This window comes from Pseudopipra pipra, chromosome 20, assembly GCF_036250125.1.
Source record: "Pseudopipra pipra isolate bDixPip1 chromosome 20, bDixPip1.hap1, whole genome shotgun sequence".
In the NCBI taxonomy this organism is placed as follows: domain Eukaryota; kingdom Metazoa; phylum Chordata; class Aves; order Passeriformes; family Pipridae; genus Pseudopipra; species Pseudopipra pipra.
Window position 1 is genome coordinate 887,916 of NC_087568.1, and position 21,736 is coordinate 909,651.

General features: G+C 55.1%; 5 protein-coding genes across 9 annotated transcripts in view; 3 read left to right on the forward strand and 2 right to left on the reverse strand.

Annotated features, from left to right (window-relative positions):
• GAPVD1 (GTPase activating protein and VPS9 domains 1) overlaps window positions 1-8,046 on the reverse strand; it is a 29,910-nt gene extending 21,864 nt beyond the window's left edge. For 2 of the 4 annotated variants that reach the window (XM_064676518.1, XM_064676516.1), the window contains exons 1-3: window positions 7,470-7,655; window positions 2,095-2,309; window positions 890-1,733 (exon numbers count right to left, since the gene is read on the reverse strand). In XM_064676518.1, coding sequence (XP_064532588.1) covers window positions 890-1,733; window positions 2,095-2,279 — 1,029 coding nt within the window. In that variant the 5' untranslated portion in view covers window positions 2,280-2,309; window positions 7,470-7,655. Of the gene's footprint in view, window positions 1-889; window positions 1,734-2,094; window positions 2,310-7,469; window positions 7,656-8,029 lie in introns of those variants that run through there. The other 2 variants (XM_064676515.1, XM_064676517.1) reach the window with 2 other exon arrangements.
• Window positions 8,047-8,283: 237 nt separating this feature from the next.
• Window positions 8,284-12,277, forward strand: HSPA5 (heat shock protein family A (Hsp70) member 5). The gene is made up of 9 exons (XM_064676533.1): window positions 8,284-8,415; window positions 8,583-8,720; window positions 8,874-9,105; window positions 9,366-9,503; window positions 9,763-9,875; window positions 9,954-10,344; window positions 10,633-10,870; window positions 11,069-11,236; window positions 11,406-12,277. The coding sequence occupies exons 1-9, from the start codon at window positions 8,306-8,308 to the stop codon at window positions 11,963-11,965; spliced, it is 2,088 nt and encodes a 695-aa protein (XP_064532603.1). The 5' UTR covers window positions 8,284-8,305; the 3' UTR covers window positions 11,966-12,277.
• Window positions 12,278-12,729: 452 nt separating this feature from the next.
• On the reverse strand, window positions 12,730-15,137 carry RABEPK (Rab9 effector protein with kelch motifs). Of its 2 annotated transcripts, none has more exons than XM_064676544.1 (7): window positions 15,032-15,137; window positions 14,697-14,833; window positions 14,464-14,616; window positions 14,221-14,376; window positions 13,869-14,018; window positions 13,557-13,706; window positions 12,730-13,386 (listed from the first exon to the last, which is right to left on the reverse strand). In XM_064676544.1, exons 1-7 carry the CDS (start codon window positions 15,088-15,090, stop codon window positions 13,106-13,108), a joined length of 1,086 nt encoding a protein of 361 aa, XP_064532614.1. In that variant the 5' UTR covers window positions 15,091-15,137; the 3' UTR covers window positions 12,730-13,105. The 2 variants fall into 2 exon arrangements, with proteins under 2 accessions (XP_064532614.1, XP_064532613.1); XM_064676543.1 differs by having other exon boundaries at window positions 14,221-14,382.
• Window positions 15,137-18,191, forward strand: PPP6C (protein phosphatase 6 catalytic subunit). The gene is made up of 7 exons (XM_064676545.1): window positions 15,137-15,281; window positions 15,394-15,489; window positions 15,566-15,631; window positions 15,888-16,029; window positions 16,403-16,482; window positions 16,606-16,815; window positions 17,416-18,191. Exons 1-7 carry the CDS (start codon window positions 15,207-15,209, stop codon window positions 17,662-17,664), a joined length of 918 nt encoding a protein of 305 aa, XP_064532615.1. The 5' UTR covers window positions 15,137-15,206; the 3' UTR covers window positions 17,665-18,191.
• Window positions 18,192-18,306: 115 nt separating this feature from the next.
• On the forward strand, window positions 18,307-21,475 carry ARPC5L (actin related protein 2/3 complex subunit 5 like). Its single transcript, XM_064676546.1, has 4 exons — window positions 18,307-18,512; window positions 18,691-18,763; window positions 19,049-19,225; window positions 20,919-21,475. Exons 1-4 carry the CDS (start codon window positions 18,310-18,312, stop codon window positions 20,979-20,981), a joined length of 516 nt encoding a protein of 171 aa, XP_064532616.1. The 5' UTR covers window positions 18,307-18,309; the 3' UTR covers window positions 20,982-21,475.
• The last annotated feature ends 261 nt before the right edge of the window (window positions 21,476-21,736 follow it).

Sequence of the window (21,736 nt, forward strand, 5' to 3'; positions counted from 1 at the left end):
TCTTAAACCTAGAGGTTTTCAAAGCCTGCATATAGTTTACTGAGGAAAAAATAGCAAGAGGGCTAACCCTGATTTCAGAGCACATATCCCTTATTAATCTCCAACTGCAAAACAACCCTCAATTTAAAGAGTTGCCAACTGCAAGCTCTGCTGCAGCACCCGAGCAGTGGCACAGGAGAGGATTGCTAATGGGTTTCAGAAGAGCACTGTGTAAAACACACCACAACGATTATGCTGTGAGAGTCACTCCCTGCCCAGTTTACAGACAACGTTAAAAAGCAGGTTTTGTTCCTCCTGTGGGGAACATCCTCAGTCAGAGGAGTGTTGCTCAACACCTTCAGACAACACCTCCACCTACCATCATTAAACTGGCCAAGTATTTGCACAGAGACAAAACCTGGTCATGAGGGCTGGGGAGTGCTCTGAGGGCTGATGGCACAGGAGAGCTGCCCACCAGAAACACTGGGCATTACTGCCAGACAACAAGGGGGTTTCAGCAAAATATTCCACTATTTTTTGCAATACCTGGCACAACATTTAACATTAGCAGGAACAGTGCAACACACATTTACACACATTCCAGAATTCATGTTTTAGTCATTTTTATGCTTTAGCTTCCATCCCTTATACCAGCTTTTATACAGGACATTTGCAACTCTTCCAAGGGATAGAGGAATACATGCTGTCAGTTGCTTCAAGCCAGTATTTTAAGCAAACAGACAAAGCCTGACTTCTCAGCAACAATTAACACAAATATTTTGTTGCCATTCCTCTTATAAGTAAGAGAGACAGTACCTTTACTGCAGCAGCATCAGTTCTGGTGGGAAAAAAAAGGCCAAGAACATTTCTCATATGTATAATTTTAAGACTGCTTTAACATGAATCATACCTGCATCAGATTAAATCTTGCCACCTCATTTATAGGAGCATCAGAAATGATCCCATATTGCTCTGGGTTAACGATTGCAGGGCAGATGAAACAGGCCAGAAGAAGATCTGTGCACATGGCTCTGACCTCCCCAACCTCCAGCCTGTCCACACACGACAGCGTTTTGTACATCTGCGACACAATCCACCTCAAGCTGTGGGGAAAACAGTAAGTGTTTTGTTTGAGATAGCCAATGAATTTGTTGACCAAAGTCACCAGCTTGGCCTCGTTGGAGTCAACCATCTCTTGGACTCTTTGCTTGAACTTTTCTGTGCCTTTCTCTCCAAATAACTTTTCCTGCTGTACTGGGGAGAATCTCTCAATTAACTTGTTTGCATCGGTTTCCAGGTGGTCTTCATCTTCAACCAGAAGCTGCATGATTGGCTCATGTAAGGTTGCAGTAAGAAAAAGTTTTGCAGAGAAGAGTCCTTCAGAGAAGAGTTTGAACAAGATGCTGAAGGCACAGGTGCCTCGTCGGAGCAGCCGCCGGGGGTTGTCGCTCTCCTTGAGTTCAAACTCAATCAGGTAACGGAGGACCTGGAGCAGGTAACTCTCATCCTCCTGCATGATGCAGTTGCCATAAATGGAGGTAAAGACTGTGTGAATGACACTCTGAGTGTTGTCCTGGTTGAGCTTCTCTCCAGCAACCAGGCAGGATGCAATAAGCCTTGGGTTCTCTCTCAGTCTGTTCAGGAATTCTCCGTAAGCAGTCTCCTGAAATCCCAGCTGCTTATATCCATCCACAAACTGTGTGTCCTCCAAGATTTTTGCATGTTGGCAACATTCAGCAGGAGAAGCTTCAGCACTTTAAAGAAAAACATTGAAACAGTTTAAGTAACTCTTAAGTAAACAAGATCTTCCTAAAAGATGCCACGTGGTCAAACTATTAACCAGACAGCCACCAAGGAAAAGAGACTTTCCAGGTAGTTACTACAAGTCATCTGCAAATTCAGGAGAGTTTATTCCCCCGAACAAAAGCAAAACAAACACAGGTATTAAAAAAAAGTTGTCTAAATGGCCAACAAGTAACTTTCATGTGTGTAAGATTCCCTTGCTGATGTTTGATTTAAAACCTCACTATGTTTATGGTTAGTACAGCAAAGGACTCCAGATTCTAAGCGTGAAGAATCCGCTGGCTGCCGTGCCAGCCCCAGCAGTGCAGTCACCTGGTGATGATGAGCCTGTCCAGGTTGATGCGCTGCTGTTTGGAGATCCAGGCTGTCCGGTAGAGCTTCTCCGCCGTCTTCAGCACGTCGGCGTTGAGCCGCTGGATCAGCTGCTTCTCCGCCGTCACGTAGAGCCGCTCCTGCTTCAGGTGGTGAGCCAGCGTGTGGATGTCCAGCTTCACCATGGTGGGCAGCCAGGGGTGACACAGCACCCACTGAGCACAGAGAACCACACGTGAGTCCCACGGCAGGGAACGAGCCCTGCCAGCCTCCACACCGGGCAGCAAATCCTGCTCTGTGCCCCCTCCCTCAGACCCCCAGCCCAGCACTCGTGACTGAGTCACTCTTTCTAAATGCAAGGTTTCCTAACTGCCATTAACCCTTGTTCTGTCAGCACAGCAGGGACACTTGCAGAGAAGCAAAGGGTGTTTTCAGCTGGCACTGGTGATCTGGGACAGGAGCACAGCACTGCCCAACTCCTGACCACAGTCCAGCACACGAGAGGGGAATCTGGCCATCACCTGCACAGATGTGGCTCTTACTTCATCTCGGGTGACACAAACTCAGGGAGATGAAGACCAGCCCCATTCCCACTCACTGTCTGGGGAACAGGCATAAAGATTTCTGCCTTTACTCCTTCATCCTAAAGCCCATCCACGTAACACAACACTCCCCAAGGACCTGGATGTTGTAATCTCTGGGCAGCTACCTCTCTCACCTGTTGGTGCATCAGAAGCACCACCCTCCCAGTATTGCTCTGTTCTGCTAAAAAAATAAATTACTAATTTAAAAAAAAAGGCAAAAAAAACAAACCCCAAGGAGTATCAATACCCAGATGAGGCAGAAACTGGAAATAAGTCTGGAGACTTTGCTCAACAGTAGAATTCATTCAAAAAAAATTCCTCAAATATTTCAATTCAGAAGAATACTTCTCTGGGCCATGGTCCAAAAGTGCTGTTTTAAAGAGAGAAAAACTGAAACAACCGTGGTCTTTCATAGCACATTAGGGGCTAAAATCCGCACAAACTACTGTTCTGTCTGAACCTAACATCATCTTCAACTTCACAATTAGAGAACATCTCGATTAGCAGAGTACCACGCCAGTCAAGACACATTCCAGGAGCAAATCCATCTAAAAATAAACTCTATGGGAGGAAAAAACATCAACTGCATTAATGCTGATGAGGGAAGGGATACAATCATGCAGGTCATGCAATTGATGATTAACTGTTGTATGTCTTCCCCACCAGAACCCACAGCCACACCAGATAATTTAGGAAGGAAAAGTGCATCATCTGCAACAGCTACCTGTAGGATGTATCAGTAATGGATAAATGTCAGAGGGCTCTGCTGAGGAACCCTTCAAAGCCATACTACAGTTAAAATAAAAACTTACTTCTCACAACCTGCAGTGACTCTGGACAGGCCTTGCTTCACAATTCAGTCCATGCTTGAGAAACTACAAATAATGTACCATGTGCTGGCTCAGTGCTCTCCCCTTTTAGTGTTTCAAAGATCTGTGGTTCACTGTTCAGCATAGCAGGAGGTGATCCTTGCTGAACAGTAGGAACACAGATTAGCTCCCTAATTAGGCACAGGTTTCCCGTTTGTTGGGGTTTTTTCAGCCTGATAACCTGGTGCACTGACAACCATCACTGCTCCTTGTGTAATTAAATTCTTTCATCTATAGTTTTAACCTCACAACCAGAACCCAGGCAGAGACAAACAGAGAAGCTGTCACAAGTCTTTATGTACAAAAATTTGCAGTATTTATTACACCTAGTGGTGTAAAGATCATTCCTAGCATATACAGACAATTGAGTATAAAAAGCTCTCAAAAAAAAAAAAAAAACCAACAAACTCAAAAGCCCCCCAAAAACCCAGCAACTCTAACCAGTGGTTACAGCTGATGCACCCAAAGATGAGAGTACAACAGGAACCTGAAGGATGTGCTAATTCAGATACTTTTAACTAGGACAGTCTGAGAGAAATGATTAGAAAAAGAAACATTGCTGTTACTGCCAAAGTTCTTTGAGAAACAAATAACAACTTCTTGCAACAAATTTATTTTTTGTCTCAGAATTTAAAGGCTCACAAAAAAATCAGCAATAAACTTGTTACTGCTTGCAAACACAGTAGTAAACATTTGTGATGCCACCTGAAAAAAACCTGACAGAATGGGCCTCACACCCACTTGGAAAGTGAAGTGAGCACCCAGCACAGGACCTGGGCACCTCCTCACAACAGACCCTTACCCACACACTGGGTCCTGAGTGGCTGTGGGACATTGCCCACTGCTGTGCACTCTGATTTTTGATTTTAAATTGTCACCATGAACTTCAGGCCCAAATTGGGGCTCTGAAGAGCACCATTGGCTGCAACTGCACTTCTAAATATACTGGTCTTGTGACTACCTAAGAACCTCCTATCAGTTGGCACTGCCCATGTGTCTGTGTTATCTGCCTCCGCCGTACAACAGCAGAAATAACGAAAGCAAGAGGAGAATTGATTCAGAACTGAGCCACAGCAGGTTACTGTGTACCACTGCTTTGTCAGGAACTGTGAAAATCCACAGGAAGACAACTGCACCACAGCAGCTTCCACCCTATGTACAAGAAAAGGGGATCAGCAGCTTCCCTGCCTTTGTAACCTCCATAAAAATCCAACTGACTTGACTCCCAGGATTGCTGCTGAGATCCACCTCCATGGAGAGGAACATCTTGTCACTGCCTTTCACCAGTTTCTAAATGAATTATTCTGAAGCCACACAAGCACAGCAAGAACTTTGTCTTCACCTGAGGTCTCTCAGACACCTGAGAACAGCAGAGATGTGAAGTTTAACACACACGGTGCTTCAGGAGAGCTCAGGAAAGGAAACCCGAAAAACCCAGTCGAGCAAGACACATGTGCTTTTCCTCTCTTCAGATCCTGGTATTACTAACACAGCCTGTCCTGAAAGGAGAAACTACTGCACCACTAACACACCTACTGACACACACTGCTCCTCCCCAAAAACCTCTTCCCTTTAAACAGTACGACAGGACAGCGGCTGCACGAGGTTCACTCCAGGCCAGCACTGGGGACAAGGCTTTAGGGGCACTCAGCCCCAGTCAGTGGTTGGTAACACACCACAGAGGCAGTGCTGGAGCAGAGTGAGCACCAACAGCTCCTATCCCTGCCAATTCCAGAGCACTGTTTGTCAGATTACCTTATCAGCTCCTCATAAACAAAAAGGTGTCCGTAATTATCCAGCAACCTGGTTTCTGAGTGCCACGCTCCACACCTGGAACAGCAGGTATCTGCATGTGGCTGTGTAAAGGAGACAGTTTAGGATATTTAGACATCCAACAGCCTGCTGTGGCTGAAGAAACAACAGATATTAAATATCTCCTGCTACCTGCAGATTATTTTTCAATCCTGAAATTACATGTTGATACGAAAACATTCCCATTTTCTGTCAGTTATTTCAAGACTTCTCAGGAACCTACTAATAACTGTGACACAGTAAGAGCTGCTTGGCACAACAACTCAAACAATTTCTCTTCATGGTGCTCCACATATCAACAACAAAGACTGCATGACCTGACAGTATCCAAGATGCCTTGCCCTGCTGGCAGCACAAATTTGTTCAGAACCTGAGGCAGTCTATCCTTTGATGAACACAGGACACAGATTCCTTCCTACTCTTAAAAGTCCTGGAAAACATGACATTGAATCTTTAGGTGCTGAATTCCATCTTAAAAAGTCTGTAGGTTTGTCCTGTGACATGCAGGAATGAGCCACATCCCTATTGAGTATGTCTGTGATTCACCTGACAGAAAAGAGATTAAGTAAAGTGGTAAATACTGCTGGTACACCAGATTCTTCTTCCTACTCCAGCATTTCCTGCTCAGGGTTAGTTGCTCCTCCTGAGTCTCACTACACAAGACAACTTCCAGAGCAAGTTTGGGCAGATCTAACGTAGGCAGGGCAGGGCAAGGCACAACTGAAATCACTCCTTCTTACTGAAAAATAACTCCTAAGCAAGCCTGAATAGCTTCCAAGCTAATTCAGCCCTGATGAAGTATCTCTTTTCTCATTAATATTTATAGTAGCAACTAACAAGCCCCATTTCTTTATACAAGCTATCAGCCTGTCTGCCACAGTCGAGCTAAAAGAGCCCTTTTTGGGGTAGGATGGTTCACCATGACCTAGGGCTCATCTGCTGAACTCTCAGGTTACAACACCCACCATCTAAAACACACGTGTTAAATGCAAAATGCAGTTCCACTGTCTAATTGACATTAGTAAGAAACTCACCCCTGAAGTTTGCTCCTGCCCAGAGGCTGCTCTCAGCCAGCACTGGACATACTGTCCATGTGCAGGCAAGGAGCACCTTGCTTCCCTTGCCCCAAAACAGAACTTGATCAGTAATGCACAGGATCAGCTGGCTACTAAACTATCTATTATGGCATTACTGCACTGCATAAAATCAATAAAAGCACATAATCAGACTAAAATCTACTGCAGTTGCTTGTGATGCTGTAAAGAGGAGCTCCCTTTAGGTAAGGGTCACATTAATAAACTTTCAGTCGGAACAAGTGCAGAACTCGCAGCAGCTCAAACTGACAAAACCAACCTGTTCCCAGCCCGTTCTCCCGAGAGCGGCTCCCTTCCCCACAGTGAAACATCCCATCCAGGGGCCACCAGGGAGGGCAGCTGCTACCGAGGAGAGTATATTCTCCAGGACCTGACAAGTCTCACACCAAAACCGCTGTGTGGAGTATCTTGAATATTTTGGGACCCTCCACGGCAGCAGCAATGTAAAAGTCTCTTTCCTGTAGCCACCATCCTGCCACTTTTACAGAATGTTTCAGATTTCACGTACCGCCCGTGCCACTCGCCCTCCATCCTCTCCAAACTGCAGCCTCTACTTGTGAGTCAACTGCATCGTCCACCAAAATAGCATTTTACCTATCAGTAAGTGTAGTGTCACATGCCCGCTCCGAGAGCTCCATCCCGACAGCTCTCAGGAGCGCGGGATCATGACTTTGCAAGAAAAAAGCCTGATAGTGCCTGGACGGAGCTCTCCGGCGTTGGGGGTCTGCGAGCAACCAAAAAGGGAAGTCACCGCACTCGTCAAGTTTCAAGTGTTGGACCTGCCCAGCACAAAAGCCGTGGAGGAGCCGGGCAGGACCGGCAGCCGGAGCAGCGAGGCCGCGCTGCCGAGGGACCCGGCGCCCGAACCCCCCGAGCCGCGACCCCCGGGCCCCCCGGCAGGGGCTGCAGGGCACAGACAACCCCCGAGCGAACCCCACCGGCAACTTCTGCCGCCGCCCCCGCGCCGCTCCCCGCGCCCCCCGGGCGCCCTATCGCGATACCCCCCTCCGACATACCCTGCTCGGCTCCGTCTCCGCTCGGCCGCCCGCCTTCCCTCTCGCTGCCCTGGAAGAAGCAGAGGGTTTGTCAGGCCCCGGGCCTTCCTCCTCCCGCTCCCGCCGCTCCTCCTCCCGCTGTCCCGCGCCCCGGGGCGGTCTCTCGGCGGCCCGAGCCCTGCCCGGCCCCGCTGCGGCCCGGCCGGGCGCGGCTCTGCGCACGCGGCCGCGGGGCTGCTGGGACTTGTAGTGCCGGGGCCGGGCCGGGCGGGGCCGAGACACCCCCGCTCCGCCCGGCCCGGCCTGCGCGTGCGGGGCGCGGTGTCGCGACACGGCGGGAGCTCGCGACCTGCCGGCACCGGCGGGACGGGCGGGGCTGCCCGGGACCGGCCCCGGTGTCTCCGGGGGTTCTGGGCACACACGTGTCTCCGGGGGGCTCCGATAGGAGACCCCGCAGGGCCCGGCCGTGACACCGGCCCGGCGCCGACCTCACCGCATCTCCCCCGGGCGGGGCCCCACCGTGTCCCCCAGTAACCCCTGATACCCCCAGTAACCCCCGTATCCTCGGTACCCCCCCGTACCCCCGGTGCCCCCGGGAGGCGGCGGCGCCCCCCCCCGGTAACCATGGAAACTTCCAGAAGTGCCCCCCCCCCCCCGGCCGTGGTCCCGCCCAGCCAATGGGGACGCTCCGCTTGGCTCACGCTTCCCCTGGCGGGGCCGCCGGGTGGAACCAATGGGGCGGCACGAGGGGGGCGCGCCGGGCACGGCAGAGCGGCCCCGCGGCGCTCGCCAATCGCGAGAGGCCAGCTTAGTAGCAGCCGGCCAATGGAGGGGCTCCAGCGAGGGCGCGGCGGCCAATGGGGAGGCTCCACGAAGGGGTAACGGAGGGTATAAAAGGGCGGGCGGCGCGGCCTGGCGGCGCAGCGACGATCGGGGTGCGGCGGCTGGACTGTGAGGGCCGGGCACGGTAAGGGCGGCGCGGGCCGGGCCGGGCCGGGGCGGCGGTTCTGAGCACGGAAAGGGCGGGCGGGGATGGAGGGCGGCGGCGGTTCCGCACGGGGAGGGCGGGCGGTTGCGGCGCGGGGAGGGGCGCACGTGGCGCTCCGTTGTGTAACCGGCGCTGTGACCCCGCAGGTGGGCGCACAGAGCGGTCGCGATGAGGCTCCTGCTGCTGGTGCTGCTGGCGCTGGGCGCCGCCAGGGCGGACGAGGAGGAGAAGAAGGAGGACGTGGGCACGGTGGTGGGCATCGACCTGGGCACCACCTACTCCTGGTGCGTGGGGACTGGGGCAGTGCCGGGGCGGGGGGTCAGGGCCTGTGGGCCCCGGGGTGTGCGGGGAAGAGGCTGCGGGAGGAGGGGAAGGGCGGCGGGAGGGATGTGCAGGCCCCGGCGCCGCCTGACGGTTCCGCTCCCCCCCACCCCCAGCGTGGGCGTCTTCAAGAACGGGCGCGTGGAAATCATCGCCAACGACCAGGGGAACCGCATCACGCCGTCCTACGTGGCGTTCACCCCCGAGGGAGAGCGTCTGATCGGCGATGCTGCCAAGAACCAGCTCACGTCTAACCCCGAGAACACCGTGTTTGATGCCAAGCGGCTCATCGGCCGCACCTGGAACGACCCCTCTGTGCAGCAGGACATCAAGTACCTGCCCTTCAAGGTGGGCCCCGAGTGTGAAGGGGGGGATCGGGGAGGACCTACAGTCCCAGTCAGAAGAGGCATCTGACTCACGGTGCCCTTCTGAGCAGCCCTGGGTTTCCCCAGCCTTCCTGGGAGGAACAACAGTTCCTGGTGATAACTGCCCTTAAGTTACATCTGTCACAGAGACTTTGTGTGGTTCTTAGAGAGAAGAAACCACTGGAACAAGTGGGAACAATTGTATGAAGGATTGAATGAGACAGTATCCATTGTTCTCCTCAGGTGGTTGAGAAGAAAGCCAAACCCCACATTCAGGTCGATGTTGGAGGGGGACAGACAAAAACATTTGCTCCTGAAGAAATTTCTGCGATGGTCCTGACAAAGATGAAGGAAACTGCAGAGGCTTACCTGGGGAAGAAAGTGAGTGCATGGGAGCTGCTAGTACCAACTTAGAGCAGCAGCTTTAGGAAAGGGGAGATGGGTGGGTTGAGTCAGGGCTACCCATGACATCCTGAACCCCACTCAGAACTGCAGGCCCCTCAGGCAGCCCTGTTGAATGGGTCTTCACCTCTATGTAAAGAAAGTGGGACCAGCACTGCTCTGGGCAGCTGGTGCTCTGTACAGACTGTGGTTTTCTGTCCTGTCTCTAAGAGATCTGTGTCTTTCCCTCCCTGCCCAGGTGACCCACGCAGTGGTGACAGTGCCAGCCTACTTCAACGACGCCCAGCGCCAGGCGACCAAGGATGCCGGGACCATCGCGGGGCTCAACGTGATGCGCATCATCAACGAGCCGTGAGTACCCACCCCTGTCCTGCCCCTGGGGAGGGCTGGGCTGGCACCCCCAGCCCTGACAGGCCGTTCCCTGTACAGAACAGCTGCTGCCATTGCCTACGGACTGGACAAGAGGGAGGGAGAGAAGAACATCCTTGTGTTCGACCTGGGTGGTGGCACTTTTGATGTCTCCCTCCTCACAATCGACAATGGAGTCTTTGAAGTTGTGGCTACCAATGGTGACACTCACCTGGGTGGAGAAGACTTTGACCAGCGTGTTATGGAGCATTTCATCAAACTCTACAAGAAGAAAACTGGCAAAGATGTCAGGAAGGACAACAGAGCTGTGCAGAAGCTGAGGAGGGAGGTGGAGAAGGCCAAGCGAGCACTGTCATCTCAGCACCAGGCCAGGATTGAAATAGAGTCCTTCTTTGAGGGAGAGGATTTCTCAGAGACGCTCACCCGAGCCAAGTTCGAGGAGCTGAACATGGTAAGTTTAGAAAGATAAAGTTACGTGGCCTCAGCGCTGGGCTGGGGACTTGGGAATGTGCAGTGTCTCATGCTGTGACATTGCACTTTGGGGTATAAATAACTCCTGCTTGCACAGAACAGCAGGCAGCTGCTCCCTGCCACGGAGCTGGGGCCTCACCAAGGCTGCTCATGAGCCAGTGTGTCCCTCCTCTGCAGTGGTTGTCCTTTGTACCCCAGAGCGGCACAATGGGGAAACTGGACGTGTTGACAATCCAGTCTCACAGTTGTGTGGGTTTTGTCTCCACAGGACCTGTTCCGTTCCACAATGAAGCCTGTTCAGAAAGTTCTGGAAGATTCTGACCTGAAGAAGTCTGATATTGATGAGATTGTCCTTGTTGGTGGATCAACTCGCATCCCCAAAATCCAGCAGCTCGTTAAAGAGTTCTTCAATGGGAAGGAACCTTCTCGTGGCATTAACCCAGATGAGGCTGTAGCCTATGGAGCAGCTGTCCAGGCTGGAGTGCTCTCTGGAGACCAGGACACAGGTAATGACACCTTCACTGTCACCTCAGTGTTGACTGAAGAGTGGGTGCTGGGCATTGACAGGCAAATGCAGCAGAACCTAGGTCTCTTCCAGTCCCTGGAGTTCTGTGCCCTTTAGGCTTCAGGATCCTCTCTGGAGTGTTGGGATGTTGTGTTTCCAGTTGAAGTGGTGTCACACTCTTGTCCTTGATCTGTTCCAGGTGACTTGGTGCTGCTCGATGTCTGTCCCCTGACACTTGGCATTGAGACTGTCGGAGGTGTCATGACCAAGCTGATCCCAAGAAACACTGTTGTTCCCACAAAGAAGTCCCAGATCTTCTCCACAGCTTCTGACAACCAGCCAACTGTGACCATCAAGGTCTATGAAGGTGGGTGTCACTTGTGGTGGCCCACAGGAGTGCTGGAGTCTGTAGGGTTCTTATTCTTGCTGCTGTCTTGTCACAAAGGCTGTAGATATTCTGTAGATGGAAGTTGGCTCCTGGTTTCACAAAGTACAAACTACAGCTAGGACAGTAACCATCTCCTTGTGTCTTCCAGGTGAGCGTCCCCTCACCAAGGACAACCATCTCCTGGGAACGTTCGATCTCACGGGGATCCCTCCTGCCCCCCGTGGTGTCCCCCAGATCGAGGTCACCTTCGAAATAGATGTGAATGGGATCCTCCGGGTCACGGCCGAGGACAAGGGCACCGGGAACAAGAACAAGATCACCATCACCAACGACCAGAACCGGCTGACGCCCGAGGAGATCGAGAGGATGGTGAACGACGCTGAGAAGTTTGCTGAGGAGGACAAGAAGCTCAAGGAACGCATCGATGCCCGGAATGAGCTGGAAAGCTATGCCTATTCCCTGAAGAACCAGATCGGGGACAAGGAGAAGCTGGGTGGGAAGCTGTCCTCTGAGGACAAGGAGACTATAGAGAAGGCAGTGGAGGAAAAGATCGAGTGGCTGGAGAGCCATCAGGATGGAGACATCGAAGACTTCAAGGCCCAGAAGAAGGAGCTGGAGGAGGTGGTGCAGCCCATCGTCAGCAAGCTGTACGGCAGCGCGGGGCCTCCCCCCGGGGAGGAGGAGGCGGCAGAGAAGGACGAGTTGTAGATACGGCGTCTCCGAATGTGGTGTGTGTATATATTGGACTCAGGAACATTGTTTAAAATATTGAACTCTTAATTTGGAATGTAACTCTGAATCTTCACTCGAGAGTGGAGCTGGAACCGCTAGCCCGACGTGGCTGTATCCTGCTTTTCGTTAGCAGTCGCTCGATGTCCGGGGAGGGAGCAGGGGGGGAGTGTAAATGTGGGTTTAGAAGTATTGGCAGTGGAACATTCTATTTAACAACTTGGTCATGTGAACTTGGTGTAGAGCTTTTCTACCTGGAGTGACCACAATAAATTTGTTATTTACACTGGACTCTGCTCTAGTTCTGTGATTTCCATTGCCCAGGAGCTGCATTAACCCTGAGGGATGGATGCAGCTCACCCCTCAAGGTACCACTCATGGGATCATGGAAAGGGGAGCAGCTGTACCTGGGGGTGAGTCTTCCTGCACAGCCCTGAGTTTAGAGTGGATAAAGCTGGAAAGGAAAAGAGTTGGGAGGTTTGAAAGCAGGAGTTGGGCATCTGTTGAGCTGGACTGAGCTGGGACTCCCTGTTTCTGAAGGGAGCTGGTGGACTTTGCCCTCACTGCAGTTGTATGATGTAACATCCTGATAAGGAAGGGGGAATCCAGCCTGAGTAACTGCCAAAGGGGCAGCTTTCCTTGAGCTGGGGGAGGGAGTTATCCAGAGGTTATCCATCAGAACCCTTGACCTGCAGTAGTGAGGGGGGAGGTTGGCTTAACTACAAGCACACTTTCTTGCAGTATTAAAACTTCTCAAGAGCTTTATTAAAGTCTCACATGAAACAGACCAGTTTTCTGAAGACTGAAAAGTAGTCTACACCTTATAAAAAAAATCTAATTGGAATTTTGTCTTTTTATTTTAACTGTGATCCTTATCCCATCCATGGGATTAGATAAGACATTGAACTGAGTCCAGAGGGAGCTTTTGTAGTGCCAGCTCCAGTAGTGCCTTAAAGCCACTGGCCCTTGGCAAGTTCCCTGGCCTGGGGTTGAAAGGCCTCAGCCAGCAAGACCCTGTGCAGGCAGAGCCCCTGTCCCTCAGGGGTGTCTGGGGGCAAAATCAACCCCAGGGGACTCTCCAGCTGTAGGAAATGCTGGTGCTGTGGGGGCACAGCCCCACTACTCGAGGAGGGTGACCAGGCAGTCCCCATGCAGCTGCCCCTGCGTGTCCATCCCCCCAAACACCAACAGCAGATGCACAACCGTGTCTTCAGTGCTGCTCTGGCCCTGCTGGAGGGGCCCAGCACTGTCCCCTGCTGGCACAGGTGCCTCTGTCCCAGCTGTGGTGGCTCCCCTGTCCCCCTGTGTCCCAGCCTGCCAGGGAATGACACACATGGCGTGGTCCAGCCTCCCAGCAGGCATGGGGGACTCAAACTGCAGGAGCGTCCACTGCTGCCTCCCTGCAGTGCAAAGACACAGTCACAGCTTCAGCTGTCACATATGGGGACAGTGACACTGTTCATTACCACAGCCTCGAGCGTTTAGTCCTGCAGTGTGACCCCAGGGGAAGGCCCAGGGCCTGGGCAGGTACCGTGCTCCCCAGCTGGCACTGGCTGAGAGCAGCCCCTACCTGTGTGATACTTGTACGTGGTATCCAGGGTCCCTTCTGGGCCTATCCCACCAAAAATGTACACGTGCTCCCTGAACGCTGCCGAGGAGTGGGATGCTCGTCCCCCGGGGACGTCACCAGTGGCCGGGACCTTCACCCACCTCATGTCACCTGGTGCAGGAAGAGAACACACCCATGGCTGTGCATTACACAAACCCCACCAGCTCTGCTGATTTAAACAGAGAGGGATATTTCAGGCATTTGAGAGCCGGTATTTTTGAAGAGCAAGGTCCCCCAAAGTCTAAGCACATCCCACAAGGTACCCACACTCACTTGTGTCGATGCAGAACAGGTCGTTGTAAAAAACATCTCCAGCCAAACCCCCGTGGATGAAGAGCTTGGTCCCAACTGCAACCACGGCGTGGCCATGGCGAGGGGAGGGGGGGTCACCACGAGTGTCTGGCTGGGACCAGGTCAGGGTGGCTAAAAACGTGAGCACAGATGTATCAGGAAGGAAACTCTGGAAGCTCCACAGATCAGAGACCCCAAAGCCCCACCAAGGCTTCCCGAGGAAGTGCCTGGAGCAGCGTCTGAATTCCCAGCGCCTGAAGCGGGCCAGAGTCCGTCAGCAGAGGGAGCAGCCGCCCGGTGAGGCTCAGACCCCGGCGGGGCCCGGCACAGGTACCTGTGTCGAACACGTGCAGCCGCTGGTCCCGCACCGGCTCCGCGCCCCTGTGCCCGCCTCCGAACACGAACAGCCGGGCCCCGACGGCGGCCGAGGACGTGTGGAATGTGCGGGGCTGCGGCGGCGATCCCTTCACCGCGGGGCTCTCCCACGTGCCTGTTTCTGCTTGAGACATTGGATTAACGGAACAACGGGAAAGGGAACGCCCGGCCTCGCTCCCCCGCCCCGCTCCCGGGCACTCACCGGGGTCCAGCACCTGGACGCAGCTGCGGTTCCCGGCGGGGTGGGCGCCACCGAACACCCAGAGGCGCGGGGGGCCGGGGCCGGGCAGGAACGTGGCGTGCTCGTAGCGCGGCCGCAGCCCGCGCCAGCCGGCGGGGACCCAGCGGAGCGGGGCTGCGGGCGGGGAGAGGGGTCGGATCGGGCCCGGGGCCCCGAGGCGCCCCGCCCGCCCCCTGCCCAGCCCCGGCCCTCACCCAGCTCCACGAAATGCGCGTCCGCGAAGGCGCCGGCGGGATCGGCGCCGCCCAGCAGGAGGACGCGGCCGGGCAAGGCGAGGCAGCCGAGTCCCACCCGGGCGCGGGGCCGCTCCCCGAGCGGGCTCAGCCGGTACCTGCGGGGCGACGGCGGCGCTCACACAGGGCCGGGCCGGGCCGCGGGGCCCCCGCGCTATCCATGCTCCCGTCCCCGCTGTCCCGCTCACCACCGTTCGGCCCGGGTCCCACAGCTGTCCCCCTCCCCGTCCTGCTGTTCCGCTCACCACCGCCCGGCCCGGGTCCCCCCGCTGTCCCGTCCCCGCTGTCCCGCTCACCACCGCCCGGCCTGGGGCCGCCCCCCCGGCGGCAGCTCCAGCAGCGCCCGCGGCGCCATCGCCGCTCCCGGCCCGGAAGTGCCGCCGGAAGTGCCCCGTGCTTCCGCTTGCGCCGGCGGCGCGCGCCGCTGGCCGGAAGTGGCGGCCCCGCTTCCGGCCCGAGCCCCGAGCCAAGATGGCGCCGCTGGACCTGGACAAGTACGTGGAGATCGCGCGGCTCTGCAAGTACCTGCCCGAGAACGACCTCAAGGTGCGCCCGCGGCCAAGGGGCCGGGCCGGCCCAGGCCGACCCGGGCGGGACGGGGTGGGCGGGGCCGGCGGTACCGGCGCTGACCCCGACCCTGCCCCGCTCGCTCCTGCAGCGCCTCTGTGACTATGTGTGTGACCTGCTGCTGGAGGAGTCCAACGTCCAGCCCGTCTCCACGCCCGTCACCGTCTGCGGGGACATCCACGGGCAGGTAACGCCGGGCCGGGCCGCCCCCGGTGCAGCGCCGGGCCGGTGCGGTGCCCCCTCACGCGTGTCTCCCCCCGCAGTTCTATGACCTGTGCGAGCTGTTCCGGACCGGTGGGCAGGTCCCCGACACCAACTACATCTTCATGGTACGTGCGGCGGGCCGGCCCTGCCCGTGGGGCTCGGCGGGGTCCCGGACCCCACCCGGGGGTTGTGCCGCCGGAGCAGCGGGACCGGCGCAGCTCCCGCCGTGCCGGGGCCGGGGTCACACCCGGCACTGCCTGTGCCCACAGAGCCGGTCCCAGGCACCCAGCACATCCTGGCTCCCTGCAGCGCTCGGGGGGCTGTGTCCCTGTGTGCTCTGCTGTGGGACTGCTGCTCCATGTACGGTGTCTCTGCCCCCAGGGGGACTTTGTAGATCGGGGCTATTACAGCCTGGAGACCTTCACGTACCTGCTGGCTCTCAAGGCGAAGTGGCCCGACCGCATCACGCTGCTGAGGGGCAACCACGAGAGCAGGCAGATCACCCAGGTGTACGGGTTCTATGGTGAGTGCCCATGCCTGGGGCACCTCTGCCCTGACAGCCCTGTGAGTGCCCATGGCTCTGCTGGGGGGACGGGGCTCAGTGAACTCGGGTGTTCTCATTCGTTCATGTGGCTGTGGCTGTGTTTGGAATGTGTTTAAGGCACATCTCGTTGCTCTGCCCTCTGGCATGCAGGGTTGCTGTTCGGTTTTTGGTGCCACATTCAATTTTAGAGACAGAGACTGAGTCAGAGGCAGATCTCAGCCCCTCCTGGTGCTGGTCCTGTCCAGCAGCAGGACCCAGTGTGGGGCTCCTGTGACACACTGAGTTCACAAGTTGTGCTCTCAGTGTTTGCTCTGCCTCTCTGATCCATGAAATCCCACATTCTCTCTCACAGACGAGTGCCAAACCAAATACGGGAACGCCAATGCCTGGAGATACTGCACCAAAGTGTTTGACATGCTCACCATCGCAGCTGTAAGTGCAGACACCACCTGGGAATGGGGAGCAGAGGGTCTGGGGGGAGCTGTGGGGCTGGGGCCTGCCCGGGGCTGGGCTGGGCGAGTGCTGAGTGCCTGTACACGGGTGGTTTCCCTGCAGTTGATAGACGAGCAGATCCTGTGCGTGCACGGCGGCCTCTCCCCAGACATCAAGACCCTGGATCAGATCCGGACCATCGAGCGGAACCAGGAGATCCCCCACAAAGGCGCCTTCTGTGACCTGGTGTGGTCGGACCCCGAGGACGTGGACACGTGGGCTATCAGCCCCCGTGGGGCAGGGTGGCTCTTCGGGGCCAAGGTCACCAACGAGGTAACTGTGCTGGGGAGGTGCCTGCAGAGCCCAGGGGGGTTGGAGTGGACCAAGGCACTGCCAGGCCATGAGCTCCCCTGTCACACCTCTGACAGCAGGTCCTGCTGGTGGGGAAGCTTTGCCTGCACGAGCTGGAAAAAATGAGCCATTTGAACCTAAAAGCACAAAAACAACTGTCAGGTGTGCTAACACTGACCTTGCTTTTGAAAAGTGTAATGTGGTGAGGCTCACTGGTGCACCCCTGGGCTTTGTGTGGAATGCTTTCCGAAGGATTTAACAGAAAAATACCATTTTTTGTAACAATTCTTGAGTTAATTTTGTTTCTTTGGAGAGCAGTGAATAGACTCTTCAGGGCTCTGTCACGCTGGCCTTGCCAGGCTCTGCCCTGGCACAGCATGTTCAGGAAGGATCGAGCCTGGGGACGGCACAGCCCTGGCATTGTGGCTGCTGCCCAGATTGCATGGTGTTCCTCACAGCCCAGGTTTCCTCACTGCTCAGGTCTCCAAGTGCTGTGCTGTTCTCTGCTGTGCCAGGGCTGGAGCAGGACCCTGCGTGGGCAGGGCGGCTCAGGGCACACTGACCTCCCCCCTTCCCTTGCAGTTTGTCCACATCAACAACCTGAAGCTGATCTGCAGAGCACACCAGCTCGTCCACGAAGGCTACAAGTTCATGTTTGATGAGAAGCTGGTCACGGTATGGTCAGCACCCAACTACTGCTACCGCTGCGGGAACATCGCCTCCATCATGGTCTTCAAAGATGTAAATACAAGAGAACCAAAGTTATTCCGTGCAGTTCCAGATTCAGAGCGTGTCATTCCTCCCCGGACAACCACGCCCTACTTCCTCTGAGCCCTCGCCCGCCTGCTCTCTCCTCTCCCTGTCCTGCCCCTTTACAATATACTTTTTATTGAGCACTTTGCTGCTGAAATGCTGCCTCTTGCCTTTTTTATTTTTAAATTATCTAAATTTATTGTGTATTATGGTGTCTGTAGCAAGTTTTTTTTCCCCCTCCCCTAGATTAATTTCAGAGTATTTGTAATATGTCCTTGAAATTTGTACTACTGCATGTAGTCCTGGGTTAGATGAACTGATTCCTTTAACCCCGCGCTCCAGGAGCTGCTCGGGCCCGTCTCTTGTTCAGCTTTTTGTTTTGGTAAGTTTTAAGAAATTTCAGCAGCAAAGTCCGTGCCCGGCGTGCGGCGGGGCCGGGGCTGCCCGTGCCGGGGCCTTGTCCGAGTGTTACGTGGATCCCAATAAAGCGGTCGAAGGGCTGTTCCCCGTTCCCGGTCTGTTCCGTTTTCCTCGGGATTCCGGTTAAACCCGCGAACCTGCTGCAGCGACGGGATTTGTACATTAAAGTCATCGTTCGGATTTTTTCCAGGCTCTTTTGTGTCATTAATAAAGCCGCGCGTCGGTGCCGCCCCCGTCCCTGCCCCGCTGCCCCGTCCCTGCCCGCCGGGGCGGAGCGCGGGTTCCGCTTCCGCCGGGGCCGCGATGATGCTGTTCCTGTTCCTGCTCCCCGAGCCCGTCCGGCCCCGGTGCCCGTCCCGGGCGGGGATGGCGCGGAGCACCCTCTCCTCCCGCTTCCGCCGCCTCGACATCGACCAGTACGACGAGAACCGCTTCGTGGAGGAGCCCGAGGAGGCGGCGGCGGCCGAGCCCGATGCGAGCCCCGAGGTGGAGGCGCTGCTCAGGCAATATCCTTTGGGACGGGGGGCCGGGGGTCCCGGGGAGCCCCGGGGGGCGGAGGCGGGGACCGGCCACGAGCACCCGTGCGGGGCGGGAGCGCGCCCGGGCCCGGCCCGGCCCCCCGAGCGACCCCCGCGGCCGTGGCTCTGCCCCGTACCGAGGGTTTGAGTCCTTGACCCCCCGCACAGGGGAGGCGCTCCGAGCCTTCCACACCGCCATCCGCAGCAACCCCGGCAACACCAGGAACCAGGCGATGAAGGTAACGGGGCCGGGGGGTCGGGAGCTGGGAGGTGACGGTGTCACCCCGGAGGGCTGATCAGCTCCCGCGGTGCTTGATGAGCTGCCGCGGTGACGGGCTGTGTCTTCACACGGGTGACGCCCGGGCGTTCTCCCCTTCCTCCTCCTTTAACCCCAGGACTGCTCAACTGATCACCTACAGAAATAGCCTAGCCTGGAACGTGGCTACCCCTTCTCAAACACGAGTCTTGGAATTGCTCCCAGCTCTTGTGGTTCTCACATTCCTTTCCTTTCCCTGTCTTCTCAGGAGCAGGCCCAGGGAACGATGCTTAAAGTCCTCACATCTTTTAAAAGCAGTGAAATAGAACAAGCGGTGAATTCCTTAGACAGAAATGGTGTTGACTTGTTAATGAAGTACATTTATAAAGGATTTGAAAAGCCAGCAGAAAACAGCAGTGCAATATTACTTCAGTGGCACGAAAAGGTAGGTGTTCAGGGCACTCTTGGCTCAGTCACACTCGCAGGCCCCTGGTCAGTGGTTTTGGGAGGGCCCCTGCCAGAGAATCAGGTGCAGGCAGGGCCTCATCCCTGAGGAGCACAGTGTTTCCTTTTATCTTTAGTCTCTGAGCCTGGACTCACAAAGCCTTTGCCTGTATTTAAACCCTGCCCTTGGCCACGGGCACAGGGCAGTGTGTGCTGGAGGAGGCCCCGCGCTGCCTTCGGCGCCCGACGCCTGCAGCGGCTCCAGAGGAGAAGGGAGGGAGTGGGGATGTGTCTGGATGGATGGAGCAGCTGCAGCAGCTGCCTCTGCAGTGAGTGTTCGGCCCGGGGGGCCCAGCCTGCCTCAGATCTGATAGTTTTCATTGTCTGAGTCACAGCATTTAGCAAAACCGTTTGGTTTGCCCAGGAGAGGCTTTTGAGGTCTCCAAAAAGATTCCATTGGGGTCCAGAGTGGGCCTCTTCTGTTTCTTTGGAATGTGAGATGGGGAACGTGGGATGTGTTCAGCAGCTGACTGTGGGACCTTCTTCCCTCTCTGTGGTGGGATGGGGCACATTCCAGGTTGAGGCACATCCCAGGAGCAGCTGCTGGGTGCCACTGCCCCTGGGCAGGAATCCAAGTGAACTCTTCCCCACTGCAGGGGTTTTAGCTGCAGCCCAGGGTATCAGTGCTCCTCCCAGGAAAACTGATCCCTGGGAATGCCCTCCCTGGGCAGGGCAGCTGCTGCAAACACGGTGTCATTTCACAAGGTGCAGGGCTTTTTCCCGTGGTGGTAAATGCAGAGCTGGTGTAGTGTGACTCCAGCTATTGGCAGCTGCCACCAGCTTTGCAGAGCCTTGACAAGGGAGGAGGGGATTTCTCAGGACAGCAAAGAACATGTTTCTGCTTGCTTTTTGTTCTTTTCTTTTTTCCCTGTTGTTTCCACCGGGGTATTTTCAGGTAACTGTGGGTGGGTGCTCCCGGCGTGGGAGGTGACACAACACGCCCTGACGGGAGCAGTGACGGTGCTCAGAGCGTGTGGGCACACGTAAGGCAGCTCATCCTCTCCGTTGTGAAAGGAGCAAGGCAGGGCTGAGTAGGCTGGGCAGGGTTTACAGCCTTGTGTTCTCATGTGGTGCTACTAGTAGGACGTGTGGCTTGCTCAGAGCGGAGTCAGCTCGGTGGTAGTACCAGTCTGTCCTCTGGAAAAGGGCTGTGGCGGGTCTGGCAGCTCAGAACATTTATGTGCCTGCAGCACCTGCAGGTTCTGCTCTGAGGGGGTGCTTTGCATTCATCCAGTCATCTGTTCCCCTGTCTCATACTGCTCATCCCTGCTCTGGTTCCATACACCGTGATACCCCTGGGCTCTGTTGGAATTGTAGCTGCAAAGTAAACACCCCATTTTCAGCAGTCAGCTTTAATATTTATTTTTTCATAATCACCTCCATCTTCTAGACTTCAGAAGGAAATGTCATTTACACTGAGAGACACAAATTAAACTGAAATGAGCCCTTCCTCCTCCTCTCCCACTCAGGGACACGGCGGGTGAGACGTTCTGCTTCAGTGATGTGCAGCACTGGTGTCCTTGAGATCCAAAAGATGGTTAGATTTTGGAGAATGACATTTTCCGTGGCTAAACACTCAAATGTTTGTTCTGTGTGGGATGCAGTGACTCTGTAACCTCTCTCCTTTCCCACAGGCACTGGCAGTAGGAGGACTGGGCTCCATAGTAAGAGTTCTTACAGCAAGAAAGACTGTTTAAAGACTGTTAACTTGGACAGAGACGACGGTCAGGTTTGGACTCAGAAGGAATGAGCTGAAACAACACTGGTCCATCTATAGAGATTACAATCTACTGAAATCCTACAGTAACCTCCTCTTGGAATGCTTTTAACCTTAAAGGTGGGGGAAGAGTAAAGGTATTCCTGCATATTCCGACTATCACATCCAGGAGCCACGACATTCTCCCGCTCCCTTCTTTAACAGGCAGAGGGAAGGCACAGTCCTGCCTCCTATTACTGTAAGTGAACAGGTGTTTCAGATGCTGCTTTATCCAGGTGTGGTGATACACGATCCCCTGTCCTGCTTAGTTCTGAGGTAGCTGTGTCCAGGCCAGCCAGATCCTGCAGCTGGTGGTGGGAGAAGGGGGTGTTGGAATGGTGGGTTTGTACATGGGAGAGAAGGCCTTGGTTGGACTCTGGGTTGGTTTAATGTAAAGTGAAGTGCCTGCTGCATCAATAAAGTTCTTGGATCACATGAGTTAATTTATTTTTAGCTAAACCATATGTCTGACACTTATTCCAAAGCAGGCCAGCAATAACCAAGTCCAAGCTAAGTGTCCACCTTTGCATGACTGCTCCTAACTCCAGCTCCTTTACAGAATTTGTTCTCAAATCCAGGATGTAGGGAGTGAGACCACACGTAGCTGTTCCAATCAAGACTTCTGAGATGCAGTGAATAGAACACATCATCACCCTGGGTTAGACTTCTATATTTTTGTCCATGCTAGAAAGTCAA

Bases quoted from the DNA above. Each gene is read 5' to 3' on its own strand.
- HSPA5 (XM_064676533.1), top strand. From the start codon at position 8,306: ATGGGGAGGCTCCACGAAGGGGTAACGGAGGGTATAAAAGGGCGGGCG. The intron at 8,416-8,582 runs GTAAGGGCGGCG...GTGACCCCGCAG, and splicing joins GACTGTGAGGGCCGGGCACG to GTGGGCGCACAGAGCGGTCG. The intron at 8,721-8,873 runs GTGCGTGGGGAC...CCCCACCCCCAG, and splicing joins CTGGGCACCACCTACTCCTG to CGTGGGCGTCTTCAAGAACG.
- ARPC5L (XM_064676546.1), top strand. From the start codon at position 18,310: ATGATGCTGTTCCTGTTCCTGCTCCCCGAGCCCGTCCGGCCCCGGTGC. The intron at 18,513-18,690 runs ATATCCTTTGGG...GACCCCCCGCAC, and splicing joins GTGGAGGCGCTGCTCAGGCA to AGGGGAGGCGCTCCGAGCCT. The intron at 19,226-20,918 runs GTAGGTGTTCAG...CCTTTCCCACAG, and splicing joins TACTTCAGTGGCACGAAAAG to GCACTGGCAGTAGGAGGACT.
- RABEPK (XM_064676543.1), bottom strand. From the start codon at position 15,090: ATGGCGCCGCGGGCGCTGCTGGAGCTGCCGCCGGGGGGGCGGCCCCAG. The intron at 14,383-14,463 runs GTGAGTGCCCGG...TGTCTCAAGCAG, and splicing joins CGTCCAGGTGCTGGACCCCG to AAACAGGCACGTGGGAGAGC. The intron at 14,019-14,220 runs GTACCTGTGCCG...TCACGTTTTTAG, and splicing joins GCTGCACGTGTTCGACACAG to CCACCCTGACCTGGTCCCAG.
- PPP6C (XM_064676545.1), top strand. From the start codon at position 15,207: ATGGCGCCGCTGGACCTGGACAAGTACGTGGAGATCGCGCGGCTCTGC. The intron at 15,632-15,887 runs GTACGTGCGGCG...CTCTGCCCCCAG, and splicing joins ACACCAACTACATCTTCATG to GGGGACTTTGTAGATCGGGG. The intron at 16,483-16,605 runs GTAAGTGCAGAC...GTTTCCCTGCAG, and splicing joins ACATGCTCACCATCGCAGCT to TTGATAGACGAGCAGATCCT.